The 26,993-nt window shown below is 37.5% G+C and overlaps 2 protein-coding genes across 3 annotated transcripts in view; one reads left to right on the top strand and one right to left on the bottom strand.

Annotated features, from left to right (window-relative positions):
* Positions 1–1,104: 1,104 nt before the first annotated feature.
* On the top strand, positions 1,105–12,459 carry fam78ab (family with sequence similarity 78 member Ab). The gene is given in 2 exon segments (NM_001114475.2): positions 1,105–2,440; positions 11,304–12,459. Coding segments are annotated over 2 exon segments (819 nt in total). The 5' UTR covers positions 1,105–2,147; the 3' UTR covers positions 11,830–12,459.
* A 13,533-nt stretch (positions 12,460–25,992) lies between these two features.
* nup214 (nucleoporin 214) overlaps positions 25,993–26,993 on the bottom strand; it is a 46,778-nt gene continuing 45,777 nt past the window's right edge. For both annotated transcript variants that reach the window (XM_087254686.1, XM_087254687.1), the window contains 2 exons: positions 26,461–26,494; positions 25,993–26,212 (listed from right to left, as the gene is read on the bottom strand). In XM_087254686.1, coding sequence (XP_087110812.1) covers positions 26,176–26,212; positions 26,461–26,494 — 71 coding nt within the window. In that variant the 3' untranslated portion in view covers positions 25,993–26,175. The remainder of the gene's footprint in view (positions 26,213–26,460; positions 26,495–26,993) is intronic.

Raw genomic sequence — 26,993 nt, 5'->3', positions numbered from 1 at the left:
AGAGAAATACAGTAAATAAGCATAAGTCAAGACCTGAAGTTTTTAAATAAAAAAACTGTATAATGTACAATTTTGTGTACTATATTTTACTGAACACGATAACTGAAGAACAAAATTAAACAGTTTTTTTTACTAAACATCTGTATATAAATACTATTATACACAGATCTGTATATATAATAGTGTTTACAGCACTTTGTTAGTGAATGCTCCAGCATACTGTAGTATCAACTACAGTAAACTGATCAACTAATAAATACTGTAGTGTACTTCAGTTTTTACTACAGTAAACTGTGGTGTATTCTAGTATAAAATATACTGTACAGAAACGTTTGCACAGTATTTTGTTGTTTATATTACTATAGTTGTTTTGTTACCATAGCAACTGTAGAATCACCACAACAGATCGATTACTTTAGTTGTTGTGTTACCATAGAAACTAGAATCACCACAACAGGTTTATTACAGTACTTGTTACCATAGCAACTGTAGAATTACCACAATAGATCAATAACTGTTGGTGTTTTGTTTCCGTTGCAACTGTAGAATAACAACAACAGATCGATTAATAAAATTGTTGTGTTCCCATAGCAACCGTAGAATCACCACAACAGACCGATTACTATAGTGGCTGTGTTACCATAGCAACTGTAGATTCACCAAAACAGATCAACTACTGTGGTTCTTGTGTTACCATAGCAACTTTACAATCACAACAGATCAACTACTATTGTTGTTGTTTTACCATAGCAACTGTAGAATCACCACAACAGATTAATTCAGATACTTTAATACTTTATCACTCATTCTAAGTTACCACTGTATTGTTATAATCCATTTAAGATGAGTTTTAAGTGTTTCTCTCTGCACTGTAAGTATTTTTAAATTGTTTATTAGCTACACTTACTCCTAAATGTTTGTTTTTACTCGTGAGAATAACTAGTTCATTCATATTTTGTATGTCATATTTTTATGTACGTTATTTTAATTAGATTTAGCAGTACTTTCACTCGAGTAAATGTGTGCTGTTCTGAGTAATGTAGCACAGGGCACAACACTACAGACCCCATGAAGAGCGCGCCGCGGGGCGGAAGTGACGTCACTCGCGCTCGAGTCGAGCAGCTGCGGCTGATGCGGTGGTGATGATGATGATGATGATGCTGAAGGTGCTGCTGGATTATTAGAAGTGATGGAGAGGCTCCTGTCATGGGCTCCTCATCCCGGCACGAGTGCTCATGACAGCGGACTCGTTCATTTGTGAATGCTGAGGAAGTTCACCGGCTGGATGCGCACTCACAAGTGCCCCAGAAAGTGAGCAAGTGAAGCTCAAGGACGAACTCGCGGAAAAACACTTCTGGCAGACACACTGCACTTCTGTTTGGAGGATAACATCATCTGTTGTGCGTGCACCATGCCTGCAGTGTGCAGAGCCGCTGGATTTGTGATGTGAGCCGGGGTTATGACGCGGAAATGCCCGTTTGGTGATGCGCGCGGACAGCATTACGCGTGAGCGCCACCGCGGCCCGCCAATGACGGAAAGTTGACGAACACTCTCTTTTTATTTCTTTTCTTTTCTTTTCTGTTGTTGTTCTGCGTCGCAAGATTCTTCTTTTCATCGGGAGAAGCGCGACGCGACGCGTACGTGGTTTATTCAGCGTGCGCGCGCGCGTCGCGTCCTTCAAACCGCGTCTAGTCTGCGTTATTCTGAGTGTCAGCCCGTGTGTAGTGTGCGTTATTCAAAGTGTGTAGTGTGCAATATTTTGATGGCCATGCCTTGTCTAGTGTGCGTTATACTGAGGGTTATTCCTTGTATAGTGTGCATTATTCTGAGGGTCATCCCTTGTGCAACGTGCACTTATTCTAAAGTGTGTAGTGTGCATTATTTCTAGGGTCATCTCTTCTAAAGTGTGCATACTTCTAAGGGTTATCCCTTGTCTAGTGTACAGAATGGGTCATCCCTTGTCAAGTGTGCACTAATTCTTCAGTGTCTAGTGTGCATGATTCTGGGGGGTCATCCCTTCTGTAGTGTGCACTCATTCTAAGGAGTGTAGTGTGCATTATTGTGAGGGTCATCGTCAAGTGTGAGGGCTCGTCTAGTGCGCGCTCTTCTGAGGGTCCGGCTGTAGTGCGCGCTCCGCCGCGGGTTGATGTTCTTGTGGCCGCGGGTGCTGCTTGTGATGGGCTGCATTCAGAGCATCAGATGCAAACCCAAGAGTTTTCGGGACAGCATCATGGTTCTGGAGGTCAACTCCTCCATCGACTCGAACCCCACCAGCATCGACGAGTCCTCCAGCGTGGTGCTGCGCTACCGCACGCCGTACTTCCGCGCCTCCGCCCGGGTGCTGGTGCCGCCGGTTGCCGGCAAGGAGAGCTGGACGGTCGGCTGGATCCAGGCGTGCAACCACATGGAGTTCTACAACAAATACGGATCCAAAGGGATGTGAGTAGATCCGAACAATGTAAGAGTGTGCGGTGTGTGCGGTGTGTCAGGGGCGAAGACGAGACGAGGAGAGTGTGCTGATGTGGTGTGCTTCACTCTGGATTCAGATCAGCCATCGACACTACAGTTATACTGTATACAATAATGGATTAAGTCATAATTTAGGGGAAAACTGATTCATTTAATGGCTTATTAAAGGTGCAAATACTCAGATTGCAAAATATACCATAGACATTTATATTAAACACTGTAGTAAACTCAGTGTTCATCAACTATAGCCTATATTATACTGCAATACTCCACAGTAAAGTACACTATTACAGCTGATCAGTGCACTACAGTTTATTCTACAGTATGCTGGAGTGTTCATTAATGAAGAGTTGAAGATAATATAATGTGCACAGTGTAGTTTACTATAGTATAGTTCAAAAACAGTTATAGTAACTACTGTAATGTTATTTACATGCCAATATCTGTCATCTGATATCTGTATTTACTTCCCATGTCAATAATAATTAATCATTTAATTAATAACACACACACACATACACAAACACACACACACACACACACACACACACACACATATATATATGTATATCTGTCTGTGTTTGTGTGTGTGTGTGTGTAATGATGACATATGTATAATGACATGTTTATTTATTTTCAGAAGTCTCTTTATTTGCACTGAAGTCCGTTTTGTGAGTGTAATTTGATGCAGACACTAAAATAGTGTCTCTGTCTGCTCTCTGACCCTTCACATCTGCTGACTGACAAGAGTCCACTACAGTCAGCTTTACTTCCACACTCATTTATATCAACAGGAATGAAGGAGAAACAGTGATGCAAACTGAATATATGAGACACTCACAAAATAATGATAAATGATGGATCATAATAATAACTCACTATATCATTATTATTATTATTATTGTTGTTGTTGTTTTTTTTATTATTATTTATTATTTTTTATTATTTTATGAATATTGTATTTATTATTATTATTATTTATTATTTATTATTATTATTATTATTAACATTTAATATTATTATTATTAATATGTTGATATTATTATTATTATTGTTATTATTAATATTTGTTATTATTATTATTATTATTATTATCATCATTATTAATATTTGTTATTATTAATATTTGTTATTATTATTATTATTATTATTATTATTATTATTTTTTTATTATTATTATTTGATCTTCACTATAGTAAATGCTGGTTATTTTTGTAACTCATGTTGGGTCAAATATTGCCAAACATAACATTGGGTTAATTTTTTCAATTAAATTTAATAGTTCAGTTTGTCCATATGGGTAGCATGTGGGTAGAAGGTTGCTGGTTCGAGCCTTGGCTGGATCAGTTGGTGTTTCTGTGTGGAGTTTGCATGTTCTCCTCGTGTTGGCATGAGTTTCCTCCGGGTGCTCCAGTTTCCCCCAAAAGACTTGCGGTACAGGTGAATTGAATAAGCTAAATTGTTTGTAATGAATGAGGATGTATGGGTTGCAGCTGGAAGGCCGTCCGCTGTGTAAAAAAAAATGCTGAAATAGTTAGCGGGTTAATTCCGCTGTGGCTACTCCAGATTAAGAATGGGACTAAGCTGAAAAGAAAATGAATGAATGAATGATTGTTTATTTTTAGTATGTATTATTATCATTACTCACTCTGATTATTACTCTTTTAGCTGATGTTTACTATAGTTAATGCTGGTTAAATCAACGTTGGGTCAAATATTGGCAAACCCAACATTGGGTTACAACAACCCAACCCAACATTTTAAAACTTAAAAAACTTTTTTAACACTATTTTAGTTTCCTTGTTACATGTTATACTTTATATATATATATATATATATATATATATATATATATATATATATATATATATATATATATATATATATATATATATATATATTTATACAACAGTTCTGTCTGGTTATCAAATCTGATTGGCTGATGGCCGTGTGATATTCTGCAATATCAGAACTCCTGCAGCCTCTTTACCCTTTGTGTATTACTCCGCCCACATACAGCCAGCAGAAAGCAGACACTACAGATCTAAAGTGTAAAAGTAGCAGTGTGATATGGCTGTATATCGGCACTGGTGGGGGCACTAAGGCACTCGGCCTGCGGCCTCATGCCAATGCACGCCTCCCAACAGTGCCGATATACAGCCATATCACACTGCTACTCGTGTGATATTGCTCATATAGGTAAAGTCAGAATTATTCACCCCCTTTGAATTTTTTTTTCTTTTTTAAATATTCTCCAAATGATGTTTAACAAAGCAAGAAAATGTTCACAGTATGTCTGATAATATTTGTTCTTCTGGAGGAAGTCTTATTTGTTTTATTTCGGCTAGAATAAAAGCAGTTCTTAATTATTTATAGAGTGTAATCAGTGGTAGAAGGACGCTGCAAACTAACTGAAGTGTGTGATTATCAGCATCTCTGCTGGATCATTAATTATGCAGTTAATTATCAGTGGAGTCATTAGTCAAGCTGCATTCAGATGTGCATTCATTACTTCCTGCTCTGCTTTTTAAATACATTTAAACGAATATGACGATGTTTTAGATGAAGTTTCGAGTGATTCTCCTTATCACATCCTATCATATATATATAGGAATATTTGTTTATATTACTTTAGTTGTTGTGTTTTCATAGCAACTGTGGAATCACCACAACAGATCAATCACTTTAGTTGTTGTTACCATAGCAACTGTAGAATCACCACAACAGATCAATTACTATAGTTGTTACCATAGCAACTGTAGAATCACCACAACAGATCAATCACTATAGTTGTTGTGTTACCATAGCAACTGTAGAATCACCACAACAGATCAATCACTGTAGTTGTTGTTACCATAGCAACTGTAGAATCACCACAACAGATCAATCACTATAGTTGTTGTTACCATAGCAACTGTAGAATCACCACAACAGATCAATCACTATAGTTGTTGTTACCATAGCAACTGTAGAATCACCACAACAGATCAATCACTATAGTTGTTGTTACCATAGCAACTGTAGAATCACCACAACAGATCAATCACTGTAGTTGTTGTTACCATAGCAACTGCAGAATCACCACAACAGAATAATTCATGAACTGTATAGTATGGTTTAAACACTGCAGTATTTACTATAAATGACTTTAGTTTTTAAATGTGAAGCAATATTTGAAACTCTAGTTGAAACTCTGGTGTGTCTAAATGTTTCTCAGTCTGTCAGTCTGCTTATGTTGCAAACTTGTGAGTGTAAAGTGTGCTGATTTGTTGATATGACGGTTGCCTACGGTTAGAGGTTTCTCTTGCCCTACTTCCTGTTTAAGACATTACACTTTGCCCTATTTCCTGTGTGAAACAAAAAGCACCTTTTAAAGTCATTTGGAGACGGCAGACGCACTCTCTTTATTCAGACCTGCTTTAAATCAAACCCCCGCAGACGAAACGCTCCATTAATATAATGCAAATACATGTATTTCTGTTATCAGTGGTTTCACTTCCTTTGTGCGTACGTGACATCATATCCTGTGTTCATTACCGCAACAATGCATCTGTACACGTGTGGTGGGTTTTTCCAAAAAAATACTATAGTACACTTAAGTTTACTATGGTAAAATGTAGCATGACAGAAGTTACTACGTCTAACTGTATCATAATAATTATAATAGTAATAACATGAACACCACTACTGTGCATATGTGTCAGTGTTAAGATATAAAAATCATTCATTTCCTTCAGCTTAGTCCCTTAGTTAATCAGGGGTTGCCACAGTGGAATGAACCACCAACTGTTTCAGCATATGTAATTAAATAATAGTAGTTGAGTGTGTGTGTGAAATGAATGTGTATGGGTGTTTCCCAGAACTAGGTTGCAACTGGAAGGGTATCAACTGTGTAAAACTTATCATGGAATAGTTGTTGGTTCATTCCGCTGTGGGACCACTGATGAATTAAGGGGCTAAGCTGAAGGAGAATTAATAAGACAGTTAATAGTAACTTTAAGGAAACAACAACAACATACACATACAAATCCGCCATCAATTTTTTGTATTAATATAAAATGTAATTAATAAATGACTATAAAATATTATATTCTTATTAGACTGTTGCACGTTTGTGTTGTTGTCAATATGCTCATGTTTATATATGCCTATAGTTGTTTGTGCAACATTTGCATATTTAAAGTATAACCGACTTGAGAAATGGGGGACTCGTGAGAGTCACTGACATTGCTTTTTTTGGGGTCGCGGGCTGAAAAGTTTGGGAATACAGAACAAGCCACTGTTGTCTAATGACTTGCCTAATTAACCTAGTTAAGTTTTTAAATTGCACTTTAAGCTGCATACTAATCATTTAATCAGTGGCGCAAAAAGGGGGTGTGCAGTAAATGCAGTGCATAGGGGCGCCACAGATGTGGGGTCGCAATTGTGCCAAAACTATTTTGAAATTATCCATATTAAAAGTTTCAAATAATATAAAATAAATACACATTTTTTTTGTTCAAAATGTTTATTTAGCATTTCATACGCGTATAGTATTGTATTTTATTAAATAAAAATCATAATAATATTATCTCATGTTGATTCATCAGGCCTTTTGGTAACTTCTTTTGCTCTAAACTATTTTAATTTCAGCTACAAAGTTTTCCCCGTAACATTTTAATAAAATAGATCATTCCAGGCAGGTGGCAGGTTTGTTTTTTTACACTTAAACATTTTACAGTCTTTTTTATTTCACTTTGTGAGAGGTGTAATAGCAGTTTCAGTCAGTTGTTCATGCAAACACAGACTGTACATCTCTCACAGTGTGCATGCGAGAAGTAATTGCTAAGTTCTTTTGCCTTTAAGCACTCCCATATCTATCATTTTGTTTCGACAAATGTAGTACAAAAAGTATAAAAGAAATGCAAGTCAAGGTGCTGTAAACACTTAGTGTGGAAATGAAATTGAGGAGAAATTTGCGGAGGGATGAGGTGTAGGTCTTTGTGACTTAACATGCTTAATGTAATTTACCTTTACTGCTTCAGTTGTGTTCAGAACTGTGACATGTTTTTGTTTGGAGCATGTTAATGAGGAAAAAATATCTTTCATTTATTGATGGAAATATTTTGGTACTATCACCTGCCTGTTATAAAATATAATTGGATTGAGGGGGGCACAAAAGCTGAAGCTGCATACCCATCAGTAAATGAGCAGTTGCACCCCTGAATTTAATTATTAGTATAAACCAAGATCATCAGTGACCTCAAGAGCTGGAGTGCTGATTGAGGCACAGCCTAAGAGAGTCAAGGAGAAAACTAAATATGAGTGAGTGTGTGTGTGTGTGTGTGTGTGTTATCAGGGCAGAACAGCAGCTGATATATCAGTCAAGATGACGTTACGCAATTTACGCAACATTTTGACAACTCAGAAACAGTTGAAAAGCTGCAGTGCTAGTAAATACCAGTTGTGTATGAAAAATACCACAGTACTTTAGTGTTTCCGAACTGCTACTACTAACTACTATAGTAAGAAAATAAGTGACTACATTAATTACCCATTCATTCGTTCATTTTCTTTCTTGGCTTAGTCCCTTTATTAATCTGTGGTGGCCACAGAACAATGAACCACCAACTATTCCAGCATAAGTTTTACACAGCAGATGCCCTTCCAGCTGCAACCCATCTCTGGGAAACAGCCATATACACTCATACACTATGGACAATTTAACCTACCCAATTCACCTGTACCACATGTGTTTGGACTGTGGGAAACTACATTAATTACTATGGTAAATTCCCTCCATACAGTATGTTCTTTCTCTAGTACGGGGAACACATGAGCAAAGAGGGAACACTGTAATATAAGCTGTACCTTATATGAGTATATTAGTTAATGTGTGCGCGTGTTGTTATGTTTGTCTGTTATTCATTTTGCAGAATTTTCATCATTTTTAAATATTAAAAATTAGCAAAAAATGTTATAAATAAATAAATAAAATGAGTTTTATATCAGGCGGCACAGTGGCTCAGTGGTTAGCACTGTTTTTTCTCTGCAAGAAGGTCTCTGGTTTGAGTCTCGGCTGGGTCAGTTGGTGTTTCTGTGTGGAGTTTGCATGTTCTCCCCGTGTTGGCGTGGGTTTCCTCCGGGTGCTCCGGTTACAGTCCAAACACATGCGCTATAGGGGAACTGATCAACTACACTGGCTGTAGTGCATGAGTGTGAATGAGTGTGTATGGGTGTTTTCCAGTACTGGGTTGCAGCTGGAAGGGCATCTGCTGTGTAAAAAATATGCTGGAATAGTTGGCGGTTTATTCCACTGTGGTGTCCCCTGATAAATAAGTGACTAAGCTGAAGGAGAATGACCGGTGTCCCAAATGTCCCCACAAGTATAGCAATACCAGCAAATTTTGACCTTATTTTGGTCTTCATGAGGGAAACGGCTCATAAATCAGCCAGACTGAGGTATAGTGAAGATGTAAAAGTGCAGATGTTTGCTGTGAGGGCTGAGTTTAGGGGGAGATGAGAGAATATACAGACTGTACAGTACAACATCATCATGTCTAGGAGAAGTCCCCATAAAGATAGCTGTACGTGTGTGTGTGTGTGTATGTTTGTGTGGGCAGTAATGCAGTGTCCTTCAATGTGAGGTAGATCAGCTCTCGGATGTGTGTGTGTGTGTGTGTGTGTGTGTGTGTGTGTGTGTGTGTGTGTGTGTGTGTGTGTGTGTGTGTGTGTGTGTGTGTGTGTGTGTGTGTGTGTGGGACAGGCGCTGCAGCTCCACATATCGATTCACTGATGCAGGAAAAGTGTGACCTTTCTCCCAGAACTGCCATCAGCAGTAGAGCATCATGGGAAAAAACGAAACACATGACTTCAACACACAAGGGTTTTGATTATCACCAGGGGAATAATAATAGAAGCGCTCTGAGTGTCTGATAGTGTGTGTGTGTGTGTGTGTGAATATCACCAGCAGCCTCTGATGCTCAACATGAATTAATTGTATTGTTTATGATCACACTGTGATTGACATTCTCCCTTTGTACATGTCATCAGAGGGGGAAAGCCCCGCCCACTAGTGCGCATCTCTCCATCTCATTAGCATGTCCAGCAGGCCTGAGTGAGAAGCAGCCGTCTGTCCATTAGCCATTAGAGTGTTTGAGCTGCTGACTTGGAACTTGCAGCTTCACCTCTTAGCTGTAATTTGCTTTTAAACTATTTCGACAGTCAGTTTAGGTGATCTTCATGTTTACTATTGCGTTCCCTTCGCAGTGCACTTTGAAAACATTGATGTCATTTTGAACACTGTCGTGGCTCATGACGAAAGCTGTAGGTGACCTGTATTTACCAGCAGAATTTGTTTCATCTCTAAAGCTTGTGAAAACAGAAAACACAGCAAACGCTAATGCTTTCATTTATAGCAGGTTATTTATTAAGACGTGTCTGTAGCCTACTGTATATCACATGGGCCTGTGTCAATGTGTAAAAATAGACTTTTACAAAAAAAAAAAACCCAAAAAAAAACAATATCCTACTTAATAATAATATGAATACTACTACTACTAATATTAATAATAATAATAATAATAATATTAATAATAATAATAATATAAATAATATTATTAATAATAGTAATAATAATAATAGTATTATTTATAATAATAACATAAATAATAATATTAATATTAATAATAAAAAATTATAATATTAATAATACAATACAAAAGTAATGATAATAATAATAATATTAATAATAATAAAAGAATAATATTAATAATAGTAATATTAATAATAAAAATATATTATTAATAAAATTAATAATATTATTAATAATAATATTAACATTAATAGTTACAATATTATTATTATTATTATTATTAATAACAATAATAATAATGATATTAATAATAATAGCAACAATAATATATATAATAGTAATAAGTATAATAATAACATTAATAATAATAATAATATTAATAAAAAAAATAATGATATTAATAATACAATACAAAAGTAATGATAATAATAAAAATAATAATAAAAGAATAATATTAATAATAGTAATATTAACAATAAAATATATTATTAATACAATTTATAATAATTATAATAAAATTAACATTAATAGTTACAATATTATTATTATTATTAATAATAATAATAATAATGATAATAATAATAATAGCAATAATAATAGATATTATAGTAATAATTATAATAATAACATTAATAATAATAATAGTAGTAAAATAATAATATTATTAAAAATAGTAATATTATTAATAAAAAATATATCATTACTAAAATCAATACTTTTATTAATAATAATAATATTAATAATATTATTATTATTGATAACAATAATGATAATAATAATAATAATAATAATAATGATAACAACAACAACAACAATAACAATAATGATAATGTATAGATATATATATGAGTAGTGATGGATCAGCGAGAGAGAAACTATGGGTTTTGGAAAACACTCGTCACTACATTGTTCTTTTCCCAAACGATGCATCGTACTATGATAGTTCAGCCGTGAGATACGTCGTTGTTTGGGAAACGCACTCCTGACCAGCACTGACAACACACACATAGTGCTGTTTTACATCTGTCTCACTATGGTGACGTTTGTAGCTCCGCCCTCTTCTGAATACAGCTCAATCTCATTTGCATTTAAAGCGACAGACACCAAAACGCCACAATCAGGATCAAAGCCTGAAGGGGTCAGTTTCAGAGAGATAGAGAACATCATCTGTGTGCCACTCTAAGCTCAAACACACACACACACTCACACACACACTAGACACAGCTTTCACAGCTCATCTCATGCTTTATATCCCTGCAGGTCCAGCTGGGAGCTTCCAGACCTGCGAGATGGTAAAATCCAGGCCATCAGCGACTCCGACGGCGTCAACTACCCGTGGTACGGCAACACCACCGAGACCTGCACCATCACCGGCCCCACCAAAAAAGACACGCGCTTCACCGTCAGCATGAACGATAACTTCTACCCGAGCGTGACGTGGGGCGTCCCGGTGAGCGACAGCAGCGTCCCGCAGCTCAGCAGCATCTGGAGGGACCAGAGCTTCAGCACGTGGCTGGTGGCCATCAGTCAGAGCACAGGCGAGGTGCTGGTGCTGCAGACGGTGCGCTGGCGGATGCGTCTGCACATCGCCGTCGACCCAGAGAAACCGCTGGGTCAGAGAGCAGCACTGTGTGAACCCACAGCACAGGAGCCGCCGCAGATCCTGGGAAAAAACGAAGCCATTCCTGCGAACGCTTTAGTCAAACCCAACGCTAATGATGCGCAGGTGCTGATGTGGCGCCCTCGTGTGGGAGAGCCGGTGGTGGTCATCCCACCCAAACACTGACACACACACACACACACACAGGGGGAAATACCACAGTACTGCAGCGTGGATTTACTACAGAGCGTGCAGGAAACATTTAGTGAATATAGACTGATTTAGGAAGGAGATCTGACCCAAAGATGATCTATTAAAGCACAGAGGTCAAACTCAGCTCCTGGAGGGCCGCAGCTCTGCACAGTTCAGCTTTAACCCTCATTGAACACTCCTGATCAAGCTCACCCAGTGCATCAGGCTTGTTTGAGAGCTGCAGGAGTGTGTTTGAGCAGGGCTTCAATAGAGTTTAAATCATTTAAAGAAGAGACTGATCACCAAACAGCTTGAGGAATAGATCAGGTATACACTGGATTAATCATGCGGAGACAAACCTGCAACTAAATTTCATATATTTTATGATGCTCTTGATTTTTTATTTTGCTCTTTATTGACATTTTATTCAATAGTTGTTCCTGTAGTACTTCAGGGTCGATGTATTCTGGAACATCTGTGGTGCATTTGGAAAACACTGTTATATTTAATAGATCAAAGCATCTTTAGGAACAGATAAATTATACATCTGAATAAAAATGCTTCATTTATTTATTTATTTACTAAACTACCAAATATTACATTACAAACTCCAAAATTCCAGTTTTTTTTCTCTTTATGAGGTTATAAAGCTGCAAAATCGCAACTAAATTTAATATATTTTTATGATTTTACAATTTATTGAAATTGTATTTAATAGTTTTTATTATAGTAATTCAGGGTAGATTTATTATAGACCTTGTAGTGTTTTACAGTAACATAAATGAGCACACCTCCATCAGAAATCTATTTTCATCCATTTTTTAGTGAATATGGACTTTTTTTGTGGTGCATTTGCAAAACAGTGTTTAAATTTAAATTTAATACATTAAGACACATGAACATCTTTAGAAACAGATAAATTATACATCTGAATAAAAATGCTCATTTATTTATTTATTATTATAAAAATACAAATTATAAAATTACAAACTCCAAAATTTCAGTAAAACACATTTTGTCCATTATTTTTTTCTCTTTATGAAGCTACAAAATTGCAACTAAATTTAAATATTTGTATGATTCTCTTAATTTTTTTTACTCTTTATTGAAATTGTATTTAATAGTTTTATTATTAGATTTATTATACACCATGTAGTCTATAACACCTTCAGAAATCTACATTTTCATCCATTTATTAGTGAATATAGATTTTTTTTTTTGTGGAGCATTTGCAAAACAGTGTTATTAAACTGTTATATTTAATAAATCAAGACACATGAACATCTTTAGGAACAGATAAATTATACATCTGATTAAAAATGCTTCATTTATTTATTTATTTCTACAAAATTACAAACTCCACAATTTCAGTTACATTTATTTTTTGTGTTTTTTTCTCTTTATGAGGTTACAAAGCTGCAAAATTGCAACTAAATTTAATATATTTTTATAATTCTCTTGATTTTTTGATCTTTATTGAATTTTTATTTATTAGTTGTTACTGTAGTAATTCAGGGTCGATTTATTATAGATCATGTAGTGTTTTATATTAACATAAATGAGCACACCTCCTGAATATCCTGAAAATATTTGGTCCATTATTTTTTCTCTTTATGAAGCTACAAAATTGCAACTAAATTTAAATATTTGTATGATTCTTTTCATTTTTCTGCTCTTTATTGAAATTGTATTTAATAGTTTTTACTATAGTAATTCAGGGTAGATTTATTATACACCATGTAGTCTATAACACCTTCAGAAATCTACATTTTCATCCATTTATTAGTGAATATAGATTTTTTGTGTGGAGCATTTGCAAAACAGTGTTATTAAACTGTTATATTTAATAAATCAAGACACATGAACATCTTTAGGAACAGATAAATTATACATCTGAATAAAAATGTTAATTTATTTATTGTTTTTACAAAACTTATAGAACATTGCATCTCCAAACATTCATTTTTTTGCTTGATTTTCTTTCTCTTTATTGACGTTATTGAATATTTCCCCCTACTGTAGTACTTCAGGGTAGATTTACTACACAACTCTTACTATAGTATCATATCGAGTGCACAGCAGAAATGAGCACAGCCCCTTTAAAAAAGCATGTGTTTATCCATCCCTCAGTGAATAGAGATGATATATACACAAAACATTTCAGTCTTCAGGCCTTATTTCTAATAGTTAGCTGTACAATATAATATTTGTGCATATACACTAGTCAAATAACCTACGATAACGCTTTAAACACATTTAAATCTATAAAAAAATATTAAATACACATTTAAAACAGGAAAAATCAAGACGAGCAAAAACAAAAAACCATTTTCTTGAAATTTTGTAGGTTTTAGTTTGAATTTAATGATATTTTCTTTTAATTTCTGGATATTTTTGTTGACTAAATTATTATTGTAATAAATATATATCTGTTTATAAATCTGTTTTTTTTAAATGCACCAAAATACATTGAATATTCACTGAGAAATGGAGGAAGATATAGATTTGTATACTCGATGTACTGAATAATGATTATAATGCAGTCACAATCACTTTCACTGCGCTTTCAGGTGTACTGTGGTATTTTCTCCTGTGCTGACGGAGAGTGTCAGATTTCACGCTGCCTTAAGTTTACATTGCTTCCACTGCAAACTCTTCGCCTTAACCCGAGTGCAATGCAGTAAACCTCGCACATTTACCGTAGTTTTGCACCGATTGTGTCCCAGTTACTCGCGCTCCTGCGGGGACGGACATCAAGCCAAACCGGGACGCGTTTATTATGCATTCAGTGTTTCCTAAAGAAGCTTCAGTGTTTTTGGTTTTACGTCCACCAGCTACTGATGCACATGTGTGTGTTTTTTATTTACGACCCCAGGGTCTAGAAGAGTGTATATTTTATACTGTGTGTGTGTGTGTGTGTGTGTGTGTGTGTGTGTGTGTGTGTGTGTGTGGCCAATCAATCCTCAGAGCTGTGCTGAGTTTGCTGGAGATGGAGAGAAAGACTAAATCTGCACAAAATGACTAGAGCCGATGCTCACTACGGTCCAGTTTGAGTCCTGCTGTTGGCTGCGTTCCAATCCACGACACACACTTGTGAGCTCCCCTTCTCTTGTTCCCTCGGTGGAATCCTCAATGCCATTTTAAAGTGTGTTCCACTTCATTAAGTGAACGAGGGAAGCTTACATGGATATACCCTTGATCCCTTGACAGAGGAGCGAGTCTACTTCATATATCCACCCAGGCAACAGTGTACAAGGGTGTTTCATTTCAACCCATTCAGATGCTCCGCCAGTAGTGGACACTTGTGTGGTGTAATAAATGAGGGAAGAAGATGTTAGCGAGTGAAGGGGATACAAAACTGGACTGGAATGCAGCCATTGTTGAAATGATCTGAAATCGCACCCTATACCCTTAATAGTGCACTAATAAGGGAGCCGCCATTTGTAGTGGTGTCCAAAACCACAGTGGACGTTCTGAAGTGCACTAAATCAATCCCACAATGCACTGCAATAATGAGTACACTCAACAGCACTCAATGAGAATACCCATAATGCACTGAGAGTTTGCGCACGGAATGAATTTCTGCGTTTGACCACAAGATGGCGTTCACTATCGGTATAAGTTTCTATACAAGTTATTTATTTTTTAAATTGTATAAGTATTGTATTGTTAATTGTCATTTTGTACACATGACAGAAGTTATAATACGCTGTTTTTATTATTAATGCTGGGTTCACACTAAACTGAATTAAGTATTTAGTGAACATTAACGCAAATGCGCGAATTACCTTTGAGTGGTGCAGATGATGTGCGTAATTCACTTCAATCACGTCTAGCGCACAAATTCAAATAACTCAAAATTCCAACTCAATCTCAGTTCAGTTCGGAACTTTTTGATTTAGTGGGTAATTCGCATTTATTTGTACGATCTCATTTGTACGTTTTTGTTTTGGTTTGCTCCTCCTCCAATGAATCGTAGGCTTAGGGGTGGGGCTTGTGGCTACTCCTCCTTTAAAACTTTATGAATTTGTACAAATTAGCTACTTTTCTGACAATACGTAAAATAGTTACGTTTCCTCGTGTGATCAGGTTGGAAAATTCGAGTGAAGTAAAAAAAAACTAAAAAATGGTGGGTTCACACCGAATGCGGAATTAAGTATTTGCGCAAATTAAGAATTATCTTTGCGTGGCACAAATTATATGGAATGTGCAACGCGTTTTATGTGAAATCTTACAGCAGTACGGAATTCTTTGATTTTATGGCTAATTTATATTCATTTGTGCGATCTCATTTATACATTTTTAGTATGATCTGCTCATCCCCCAATGAGGAGTAGGCTCAGGGTTTGTGGCCACGCCTCGTTTTAAAAAAAACTACATTTTCATACAAATTAAACCCTTTAAATTAGTACAAATTAGCCACTTTTTCGACAATACGTAAAATAGTTACGTTTCCTTGTGTGATCAGGTTGGAAAATTCAAGGTGAAAAACATTTTACAAAATAGTTTGCTTTATTACTAGTGCTGGGTTCACACCAAATGCGTAGTTAAGTATTTGCGCATATTAAGAATTACCTTCGTGCGGCACAAATGATGCGGAATGCATTTGACGCAAAAGTGCAGAATTCACTTCAATTGCATCTAAAGCACACATTTAAATAATTCAACTGCAAACTTTAACAAGATCTCAGTGCAATTTGTTATTTGCTAATGGCGGGGATTGCGCAACACGTTTTTTTTTTTTTAATTCGTAATTTTTATTCAGTGGCTAATTCGTACATTTTAGTATGATTTGCTCCTCCTCTCCATGAGTCATAGGATTATGGGTGGATTTTGTAGCCACTTCTTCTTTTTAAAAAATTACATTTTCTTACAAATTAAACCGAATAAATTTGTACAAATTTACATTTCCTTGTGAGATCAGGTTGTAAAAATTGAGTGAGGTAAAAAACATACAAAAATCCTTTGATCATTACTAATGCTGGGTTCAAATGCGGAATTAAGTATTAGTGAAAATGAAAAATTACGTTCTCGCAGCGCAAATGATGTGGAATGCATTTGACATGAAAGTGCGTAATTCACTTCGATTATATCTAAAGCACAAATTCACATAATTTAACTGCAAATTTTAACGCAATCTCAATGCAATCTTTAGCATAATTTGCTCATCATTGATGGGGAATGCGCAATACGTTTGATGAGAAATCTCACGGCAGTTCGTGATTTGCTAATTCATACATTTTAATAGGATTTGCTCATCCCCCAACGAGTCATAGGGTTAGGGGTGGGTTTTGTGGCCCCACCCTCTTTAAAAAAATTACGTTTTCATACAAATTAAATTGTATGAATTTGTACAAATAATTTTTTGACAGTATGTAAAATTGTTAGGTGTCCACGTGAGATCAGGTTGGAAAATTCGAGTGAACAAAACGATGTGGAATTTGCACAAATCATAAATTAGCTTTGCGCGCGCTCAAATGAGATGGAATGCCAAATCCATTTAATGCGAAATCTCACTGCAGTCCGTCATTTTTTTTAGTGGATAATTCATACGTTTGAATAGGATTTGCTCATAGGGTTAGGGGTGGGGTTTGAGGACACGCCCCCTTTAACGCATCATACGTTATAAATTAAAATTAAATTGTAGGAATTCCTAGAAATTAGCCAAAAATTTTTTTTGACAATTCATAAAATTAGTTTCGCGTACACCTCACTCGAATTTTCCAACCTGATCTCAAAAGGAAACGTAACAATATTAGGCATTGTCAGAAAAGTGGCTAATTTCTACGCAGTCCTGCGATCTGATTTGCGTTAAATAACAATCACAAAGTCTAATTAAGACGTTTTTATTTTTATATTTTGCTTTCATCAACATGTAAAGCACAAACAAAAATGGCGGCATCTCCTTCAATGCACTCGCTGGTTTAAGTGGACTATATTAGTGTACTGTAGTGAATGAGGGTATAGAGGGCGATTGCAGACACAGCCGGTGTTTACTGAAATCAACACGCATGACATGCAGTACTGCTGAGAACACTTCTGGGACGAAATGAAGACTTAAAACTGTGAAGCAGTGTTACTCTATATGCAGATACACACGTACAGCTGAACTTCCAGCATCAGAACTGCAGTCTTCAGTATAGTAAGATTTGACGATGGAGAAACAGTTGCGATTATTATTATCAGTGTTGAGATGGGCGGTGCTGCTTCATATTTCTGTGGCTCTGCTGATCGGATCATGCTTACATGTTTACTAGAAGGAAAACAAATAATAGTCATATTTAATTATTCCTTCAGCTTAGTCTCTATTTCAGAAATCACCACAGCGGAATGAACCGACAACTATTCCAGTATATGTTTTCCAGCAACAACCCAGTACTGGGAAACACCCATACACACTCATTCACACACGCACCAGTTTAGTTCATCAATTCCCCCACAGCGCATGTGTTTGGACTGTACCACGCCAACACGGGGAGAACACGCAAACTCCACACAGAAACACCAAGGGGACTCAAACCAGCGACCTTCCTGCTGTGAGGCCACATATATTATAATATGATCCACAAAGATATGAGGTTTGCTTTGGACACTGATAATGAAGCTTATGAAGAGTGTTATTAGATGATCATCCTGTAATGAATATCTGATGTTTCTGCGTTGTGTTATGGACAATATAAGGGCATACTTGCTTAATATTGACATCAGTTAAGCACAATCTTCCTCCATGCTGCGTTTGCTTGTGACTGTGATGCTCGAGTGCTTCCAGACGCCGCGTGTGTGTGTGCGTTTCAGCACTGAAGGCCTTATTTATACTGCGCTGTGTGTGTGTGTGTGTGTGTATTATGACACACTGATGCTATTGGAAATGTTTGATTGACAGGTGTGTGTAGCTCATCATCAGATCAGATGTGTTTGTGTTGTTGGATTTAAACACTGAACAGATGAGAAACAACATCAGATCTGACACACAATAAAAGCTTCCAGCGCTGCAGTGTTGATGGAGTTCAGTTACTGCGAGACTCGCCGCTCCATCAGCAGCACAACAGCTTTAGTGTGTGTGTGTGTGTGTTGTTGTTGTGTATGTAGGGAGTGTGTGTCAGTGGGAATCAGTAATTTTGTTTGTGTCTAGAGTGTGTGAGTTGCATTGAGTGTGTGTAGAGCTGAGTGATTTGTGTACGTGTGCAACTTTAATTGAAAGTGTGTTCGTGTAGTGTGTACAGAGAGTGTGTGTAGAATGTGTGCGTGTATCTAGTGAGTGTGTATAGAATGAGTTTGGGTGTGTGTAGAGTGTGTGAATTGCGTGTGTGTGTGTGTATATTGTGTGTTGACAGAGTGATTTTTGTGTGTATGCAGAGTGAGTTGGATTGAAAGCGAGTGTGTTTTAAAGTGTGTGTGTGTGCGCATTTATGTGAGTTTAAGCATGAGCTTAGTGTGTGTGTGTGTTGACAACTGAGTGTGAGTCTGTGTGCAGCATGTGTGTGTTTGTGACAGATGTATTTGAATCGAGTGTGTGTGTGTGTGTGTGTGTGTGTGTGTGTGTGTGTGTGTGTGTGTGTGTGTGTGTGTGTGTTGTTGTTGTGTATGTAGGGAGTGTGTGTCAGTGGGAATCAGTAATTTTGTTTGTGTCTAGAGTGTGTGAGTTGCATTGAGTGTGTGTGGAGCTGAGTGATTTGTGTACGTGTGCAACTTTAATTGAAAGTGTGTTCGTGTAGTGTGTACAGAGTGTGTGTGTAGAATGTGTGCATGTATCTAGTGAGTGTGTATAGAATGAGTTTGGGTGTGTGTAGAGTGTGTGAATTGCGTGTGTGTGTGTGTATATTGTGTGTTGACAGAGTGATTTTTGTGTGTATGCAGAGTGAGTTGGATTGAAAGCGAGTGTGTTTTAAAGTGTGTGTGTGTGTGTGTGTGCATTTATGTGAGTTTAAGCATGAGCTTAGTGTGTGTGTGTGTGTTGACTGAACTGAGTGTGAGTCTGTGTGCAGCATGTGTGTGTTTGTGACAGATGTATTTGAATTGAGTGTGTGTCTGTGAATGTGTGTGTGTGTGTGTGCATCGTCAGCCTCTGTCAGTTCCTCGGCTCCAGCTGTTGTGTTTGTGGGTTCTGCTGGGTTCTGTGTGTTCTAGTTGTGACTTTAATACTTGATGAACAGACGAGGGAGAGATGTGAACGTGTGAAGCAGCAGCAGCAGATCAAATGTGAACAGAGCGAACGCTGCTGCGCTTCTCATCCACAATAAAACTGTGAAACTGGAGCGTCTCCGCATTCATGTGTGTTTATCCCAGCATATCATGAAGAGTCGGCTGTTGAGTGTGTCTGCACAAGCTGTCAGGAATATAATGACCATTTTCATCATGTGTTTGTTGTGTTATAATAGTGTAACACATAATAATAATAACAACACATTAATCCAACACAAAACTCAACAACAACGATGACAATCAGAAGACCCCCAGCAATCAGAGATCATCAGTGCTGGACAGATGCTCAGGGTTAGTTCAGCCGGAAATGAAGTTCTCTCATTCACTTGTTGCAAACAGCTGCACAGTTCAAACACATGGCAGATTCCTGTTATTATGATTATTTATAATTGTCAGCCGCTTTAACCATTATAAATAGTTTGAACATTAACACTGTAGTGTGCTTACAGGTAAATAATAAATAAAACATCAACATGTAGGCACCAGTAGCCAAGTGGTACTGCGCGAAGACATGTAGCACTAACATACTCGTGGCGACCTGAGTTTGATTCCCGGCTCGAGGTCCTTTGCTGACCCTTCCCCTCTCTCTACTCCCAATGCTTTCCTGTCTTGAGTTCTCTACTGTCCTGTCATAATAAAGGTGAAAACCCCTAAAAATATTAAGACATCAACATTTAAATTACAATGTGCTTTTAAAAGTTCATTAAAAATGCCGCTGTTGTTAATAAGTATAAAGAAAACTGCTGCACTTACATGATGTAAAGCATTATCATGAAGTAGCCTGTTCATCAACACCTGCAAATATTCCTTGGACCACATAAACATGGGCTATTATATTCATATACAAGCTGTTTTTGATAAATGTTTACATGTTTATATGCAACACAATCTCACGGCAATTCGTATCTTTTTAATTCAGTGGCTAATTCGTATGAATTCATACGATCTAATTCGTACAGCTTAGTATGATTTGCTCATCACCCAATGACGATTGGGGTTAGGGGTGGAGTTAAGTGCCACGCCTCCTTTTTAAAATCGTACATTTTCATACGACTGAACTCTGAATTAGCCATGAAACTGACAAAACGTGAAATACGATTCCTCATGAGATCAGGCTGATATATGACTTATTTGTATATCTTTAAAATCTAAACATTAACTTGTATTTTAAATATATGAATTGGATTTACATATTTAAATTAGATCTGCTAACTGCGCGTTAGAGTAGGCTTTGTGTGACAGAGAAGCAAGTGATTTTACTATTCCTGTCAAAATACGAGATACATACCCCAACAACCGTTACAAATATGGGGAGATTAGCTTCATTCATTTATTTCATTTTCTTGTCAGCTTAGTCCCTTTATTAATCTGGGGTCGCCACAGCGGAATGAACCGCCTACTTATCCAGCACGTTTTTACGCAGCGGATGCCCTTCCAGCTGCAACCCATCTCAGGGAAAGAGATTAGCTTCAAATGATAGAATATGACAAACAATAGGACATTTACATTAAAATAAAAGGTGTAGCCTATTAAAATCAATTTACTGATCATACCGTTGTTTTTGTATGTGTTAAAGCGTGTTCATTTTTTCATTTTAATCAGTGATTTCTCTGCGTACCAGTTGGAGAACCACTGGCCGAATTGAATTCATTACATCTTTGAAAAAAAAGCTTAATCAAGCTTGAGGATTCGGGGACAAATTAATTAATAAAAGTAGCTAAACTAATGACAAAGGTGATCTACAAGTGATCCAAAGGTTTCAGCGCTGCAGTGTAGTAATTGATTACATGTAATCTGAATTATATAACCAGATTACAATAATGCAACACTTCGGATTAGATCTTATTACAGTCTTAATAATCAAGTCATGCTTCTGCATTTGAGGGCAAATCAAAAGTATATAAATGTGCAGAAGCTAATCCAGAAGTAGTTACTTAAATTAATATAGTACAGTTGACGGATTTCATGTAACTGGTAATCTAAAAACTGACTATTAATGTGTACAAACCACAGCAGAGGGACAATTCTCCAGCAGGATAGCGCTCCTGCTCATACTTCAGCCTCCACATCAAAGCTCCTGAAGGTCAAGCTGCTCCAGGATTGGCCAGCCCAGTCCCCAGACATCAACATTATTGAGCTGATGAAGGAGGAGGCGTTGAAGATGAACACAAAGACTCTTGATGAACTCTGGGATCCTGCTGAAGGCTTTCTTCTTCATTCCAGATGACTTTATTAATCAGTGATGTGAGTCATGTCAGAGATGTATGGATGCAGTCCTCCAAGCTCATGATGGAGTCAGACACAATCTTCATTCTGTCTCCACTGCAGCAGGACTTTATATTCTATACTGGACATTATTTCTGTTCAGTGATGACACTTTAGTCTGAGCAGAGTCAGAGCGCACTGTCCTCATCACATCAGTCAACATCAAGACATGATCAGATTTATTGAGCTCATCTAGAGGCCTTCACCTTTCATAGAGACACTTCTGACACCAGATCAGCAACTAGAAGACCAGATATTATCTGCTGTTCCTAATACTTGTGTCAGGTAGTGTATAGTTGTGTGTTTTGTGACGAGCAGCTGAACAGCAGACAGTGTGGCGGCTGTAGATCCCGTGGTTTATCACGGCTCAATATTTCTGCAGCATCAAATCTTCAGTGGATTAAACAGCATTAATAATCAAGCACATTATCCAGTTATCCGTGGACGAGGCTTAAACTAGAGCGAGATTCAGAGATCAGCAGAGGCATGATGGGATTGATGTCCAGACACACAGAAACACGTGTGTGTGACCTTCATCAAGGGCATCAGTGTTTCTGTAGTGTGTCTGCATTCCTGCTATATTTACATGCATCTGTCTCTCACATATGATCAGCTGCACATCACTGATGCTAATAATGTTACACACACACACACACACACACACACTAAAGCATTCCAGTACGAGATCCTCCAGTCAGGGAGAGTCATGGACTGGTCAAAAGCCGAGAGCAAATGTAGAGATGATGAACTCACGAAGAGCCTCTGTTGAGCTCAGTCTTGTTTTTAGCACCACCAGTGGTCATTTAGTGAACTGCAGCCACTTACTGCTGTGAGAAAACCGCAATAAACTAAGCCGTAAGAGCGTGTTTTTACAAATATGTCTAGTTAAGCCTAGTCAGAGACTAGTTATGCCCTATAAGATACTAGTTATGTCCTGAGAAAAAAAATAAGGTCTTGTGAGAAACTAGTTGTCATGTGGGAGACTAGTTATGCGCTGAGAAACTAGTCATGCTCTCTTGAGACTAGTTATGGCTTCTGAAAGACTAGTTTTGCCATGTGAAAGAATAGTTATCCCCTCTGGGAGACTAGTTATGTCCTACAAGACTAGTTATGTCCTATAAAAGACTATTTTGTGCTGTAAGAGACTAGTTATGCCTTAAAAAAGACTAGCTATGCTCTATATAAGACTAGTTATACCTTCTGAGAGACTAGTTATGCCCTATAAAATACTAGTTATGCCCACTGAGAGACTAGTTATGTCCTGTGATAGAATAGTTATCCCCTCTGGGAGACTAGTTATGTCCTACAAGACTAGTTATTTTCCTATAAAAGATTATTTTTGTGCTGTAAAAGGCTAGTTATGCCCTCTGAGACTAGTTATGCCTTATAAAATACTAGTTATGCTCACTGAGACTAGTTATGGCCTATAAAATACTTATGCTCACCGAGAGACTAGTTATGTCCCATGAAAGACCTATGTTTGTCCTTTAAGAGACAATTTTTTTGCTGTGAGAGACTAGTTATGCTCTATAAAAGACTAGTTGTGCTTTATTAAAGACTAGTTATACCTTCTGAGAGACTATTTATACTCTATAAAAGACTAGCTATGCTATATAAGACTAGTTATGCCCTATGAAATACTAGTTACTCACTGAGAGACTAGTTATGTCATGTGAAAGACTAGTTATGTCTTTTGAGAGACTAGTTATGCCCTGTGAGAGATTAGTTATGCCCTGGGAGACTAGTTATGCCCTGTGAGAGATTAGTTATGCCCTGGGAGAGACTAGTTATGCCCTGTGGGACTAATTATGGCCTCTGAAAGAGTAGTTATGCATTTTGAGAGACTAGCTATGCCCTGTGAAACATTGGTTATGCCCAGTGAGAGACTAGTTGCGCCCTCTCAGAGACTAGTTATGCCCTGTAAGACTAATTATGGCCTCTGAGAGACACGTTATGGCGTGTGAAAAGCTAATTAGACTAGTTATGCCTTTTAAAACACTAGGTTTGCCCTGTGAGAGACAAGCTATGCCCTGTGAAACACTTGTTACGACCTGTGAGGGACTAGTTATGCCCTGTAAGGAACTAGTTTTGCCTTTAAAGAGACTAGTTATGCCCTGTGAAAGACTAGTTATGCATTTTGAGAGACTAGGTATGCCCAGAGAGAGACTAGTTAGGCCCTTTTAGAGACTAGTTATGCCTTGTAAGACTAGTTATGCATTTTGAGACACTAGGTATGCCCTGTGAAACACTGGTTATTCCCAGTAAGAGACTAGTTACGCCCTCTCAGAGACTAGTTATGCCCTGTGAGACTAATTATGGCGTGTGAAAAGCTAATTAAGACTAGTTATGCCTTTTGAAACACTAGGTTTGCCCTGTGAGAGATTAGTTATGCTCTCTGAGAGACTAGCTATGCCCTGTGAAACACTTGTTAAGACCTGTGAGGAACTAATTATGCCCTGTATGGGACTAGTTTTGCCTTTAAAAAGACTAGTTATGGCCTGTGAAAGACTAGTTATGCCCTGTGAGACTAGTTATGAATTTTGAGACACTAGGTATGCCCTGTGAAACACTGGTTATGCCTAGTGAGAGACTAGTTACGCCCTCTCAGAGACTAGTTATGCTCTTTGAGACTAATTATGGCCTCTGAGAGACTGGTTATGCCTTGTAAGACACTATTTATAGCCTGTGAAAAGCTAATTATGACCTGGGAGACTAGTTATGCCTTTTGAGACACTAGGTTTGCCCTGTGAGAGATTAGTTATGCTACTAGATATAGAGACTAGTTATGCACTCTGAAAGACTAGTCATGTGAGAAACTAGTTATGCCCACTGAGAGACTAGTAATAGGCTAGTGTTCTGTGGCTCAGATGTGGTGAAGAGCCTGTACACTCCGAACTCTGTTCTTCCCGCTGAGAATCATGGTATTGTTTCTCCGTGACACTGTTTTTGAAGTAAGCATGCATTTTTAATAACTGCTGTACTTCTGAGATGGAGATGGTAAAACAGCAGCAGCAGAGCTGCCTGACATGAATAAAACACAATGTCTGATCTTGTTTTCGGGATCTGACAGGTGTATTATTTGTGAGGGTGAACAGAAATGATGAAGCCAAGATTATTCAGCTTCATCGTCATCAGTACTGCCAATTTGTCCAATCAGAGCACAGAGATCAGGTCATGTGGTGCACAGATGAACTTCACATTCTCAGTCTGCAGATCTGGAGTGTTCACAGTCATGCGGGTCCATGATAAGAGTCTGCCTGACCTCACATGTATATAAAAATACACTCACTATATATATAAATAGAGATATAGATCTGGGTCAGACTTAACAAGTGCTTCTCAGCCACCAAAACAACACGTGCTGAACACCTTTCATTTGGGCCTCTGTATGTAGATTCTGTCCTGTTTAATGTTGGGAGTTATCCACTCATTTTCACCATGGATTTCAGAGTAAACTCACTTTACCCATCGACGTCACTGAGTGCAATCATAAACCATAATAATAACCATAATAACCATACATGCACATCTCAACTCAACTAAAACACAGGACTTTTATGATTGGTTTGTTTTTCAGGGTCACAGATATTCAAAATAAACCCAATCAGATGCATTAAAGAAGCCTGTGTGTGTGTGTGTGTGTGTGTGTGTGTGTGTGTTGCAGTAAATAACAGCGATGTGATGCGTCGCTCAACAGCTCTGGAGTTTATTTGCAATCGTGCAGATTAAAACAGAACAAACACACTGAACATAAAACATCATCATGAGGAGATCCACACACACTCAATAACACACACACACACACACACACACACGTGAGAAAACTGCATCATATCAGGAGCCACCGCTGCTGTGTGCGAGTGTGTGTGTGGATCAACTCCTCCAGCTGCTGAAGGTCTGAGATGATGGTCTGAAAACACACACACACACACACACACACACACACACACACACACACACACACACACAGTGAAAAGATCAGCAAGACATACTGAGAACCAACACATGACGTCACACACACCCAATCACCATCACACCATTACATCAAATGCACATTACATCACAGACATCGTCAAATGCACACACTGTATAATACACACCACAATACACACACACGTCATCATACGCACCACATTACACACACACACACACACTTACTGGTTGGTGTTTTGGCTCCCAAAGCCTCCGAATCCTGCAAACACAAGACACCAGCAGTCAGAGTGTGAGAAACATGACAGGAGAATGAATTCAGCACAGCGTTTACTCAAACATTTCCTTCACACAGCAGAAACATCATCACAGCTCAGGGGAGCGCACACAGACAGCTGGAGAAGTGTGTGTGTGTGTTTTTGTGCATGCGTGTGTGTATTTGTGTATATGTGTGCGTGCATGTAGGTGTTTGTTCATGCATGTGTATTTGTGCATGTGTCTGTGTAAATGTGTATGTGCATGCATATGTTTGTGCATGTGTGCGTTTATGCATGCATGCATGTGCACGTGTGTGCGTGTGTGTGTATGTGTCTGTGTATGTATGTGTGTGTTTGTGTGTTGGTGTGTATATGTATGTGCATGTGTGTGTTTGTGTGTATATGTATGTGCATGTGTGTGTTTGTGTGTATATGTATGTGCATGTGTGTATTTGTGTGTATATGTATGTGCATGTGTGTGTTTTTATATATATATATGTATGT

This window comes from Danio rerio, chromosome 5 (assembly GCF_052040795.2).
Source record: "Danio rerio strain M-AB ecotype USA chromosome 5, GRCz13ab, whole genome shotgun sequence".
NCBI lineage: Eukaryota > Metazoa > Chordata > Actinopteri > Cypriniformes > Danionidae > Danio > Danio rerio.
This window is presented reverse-complemented; position numbering and strand designations above follow the sequence as displayed.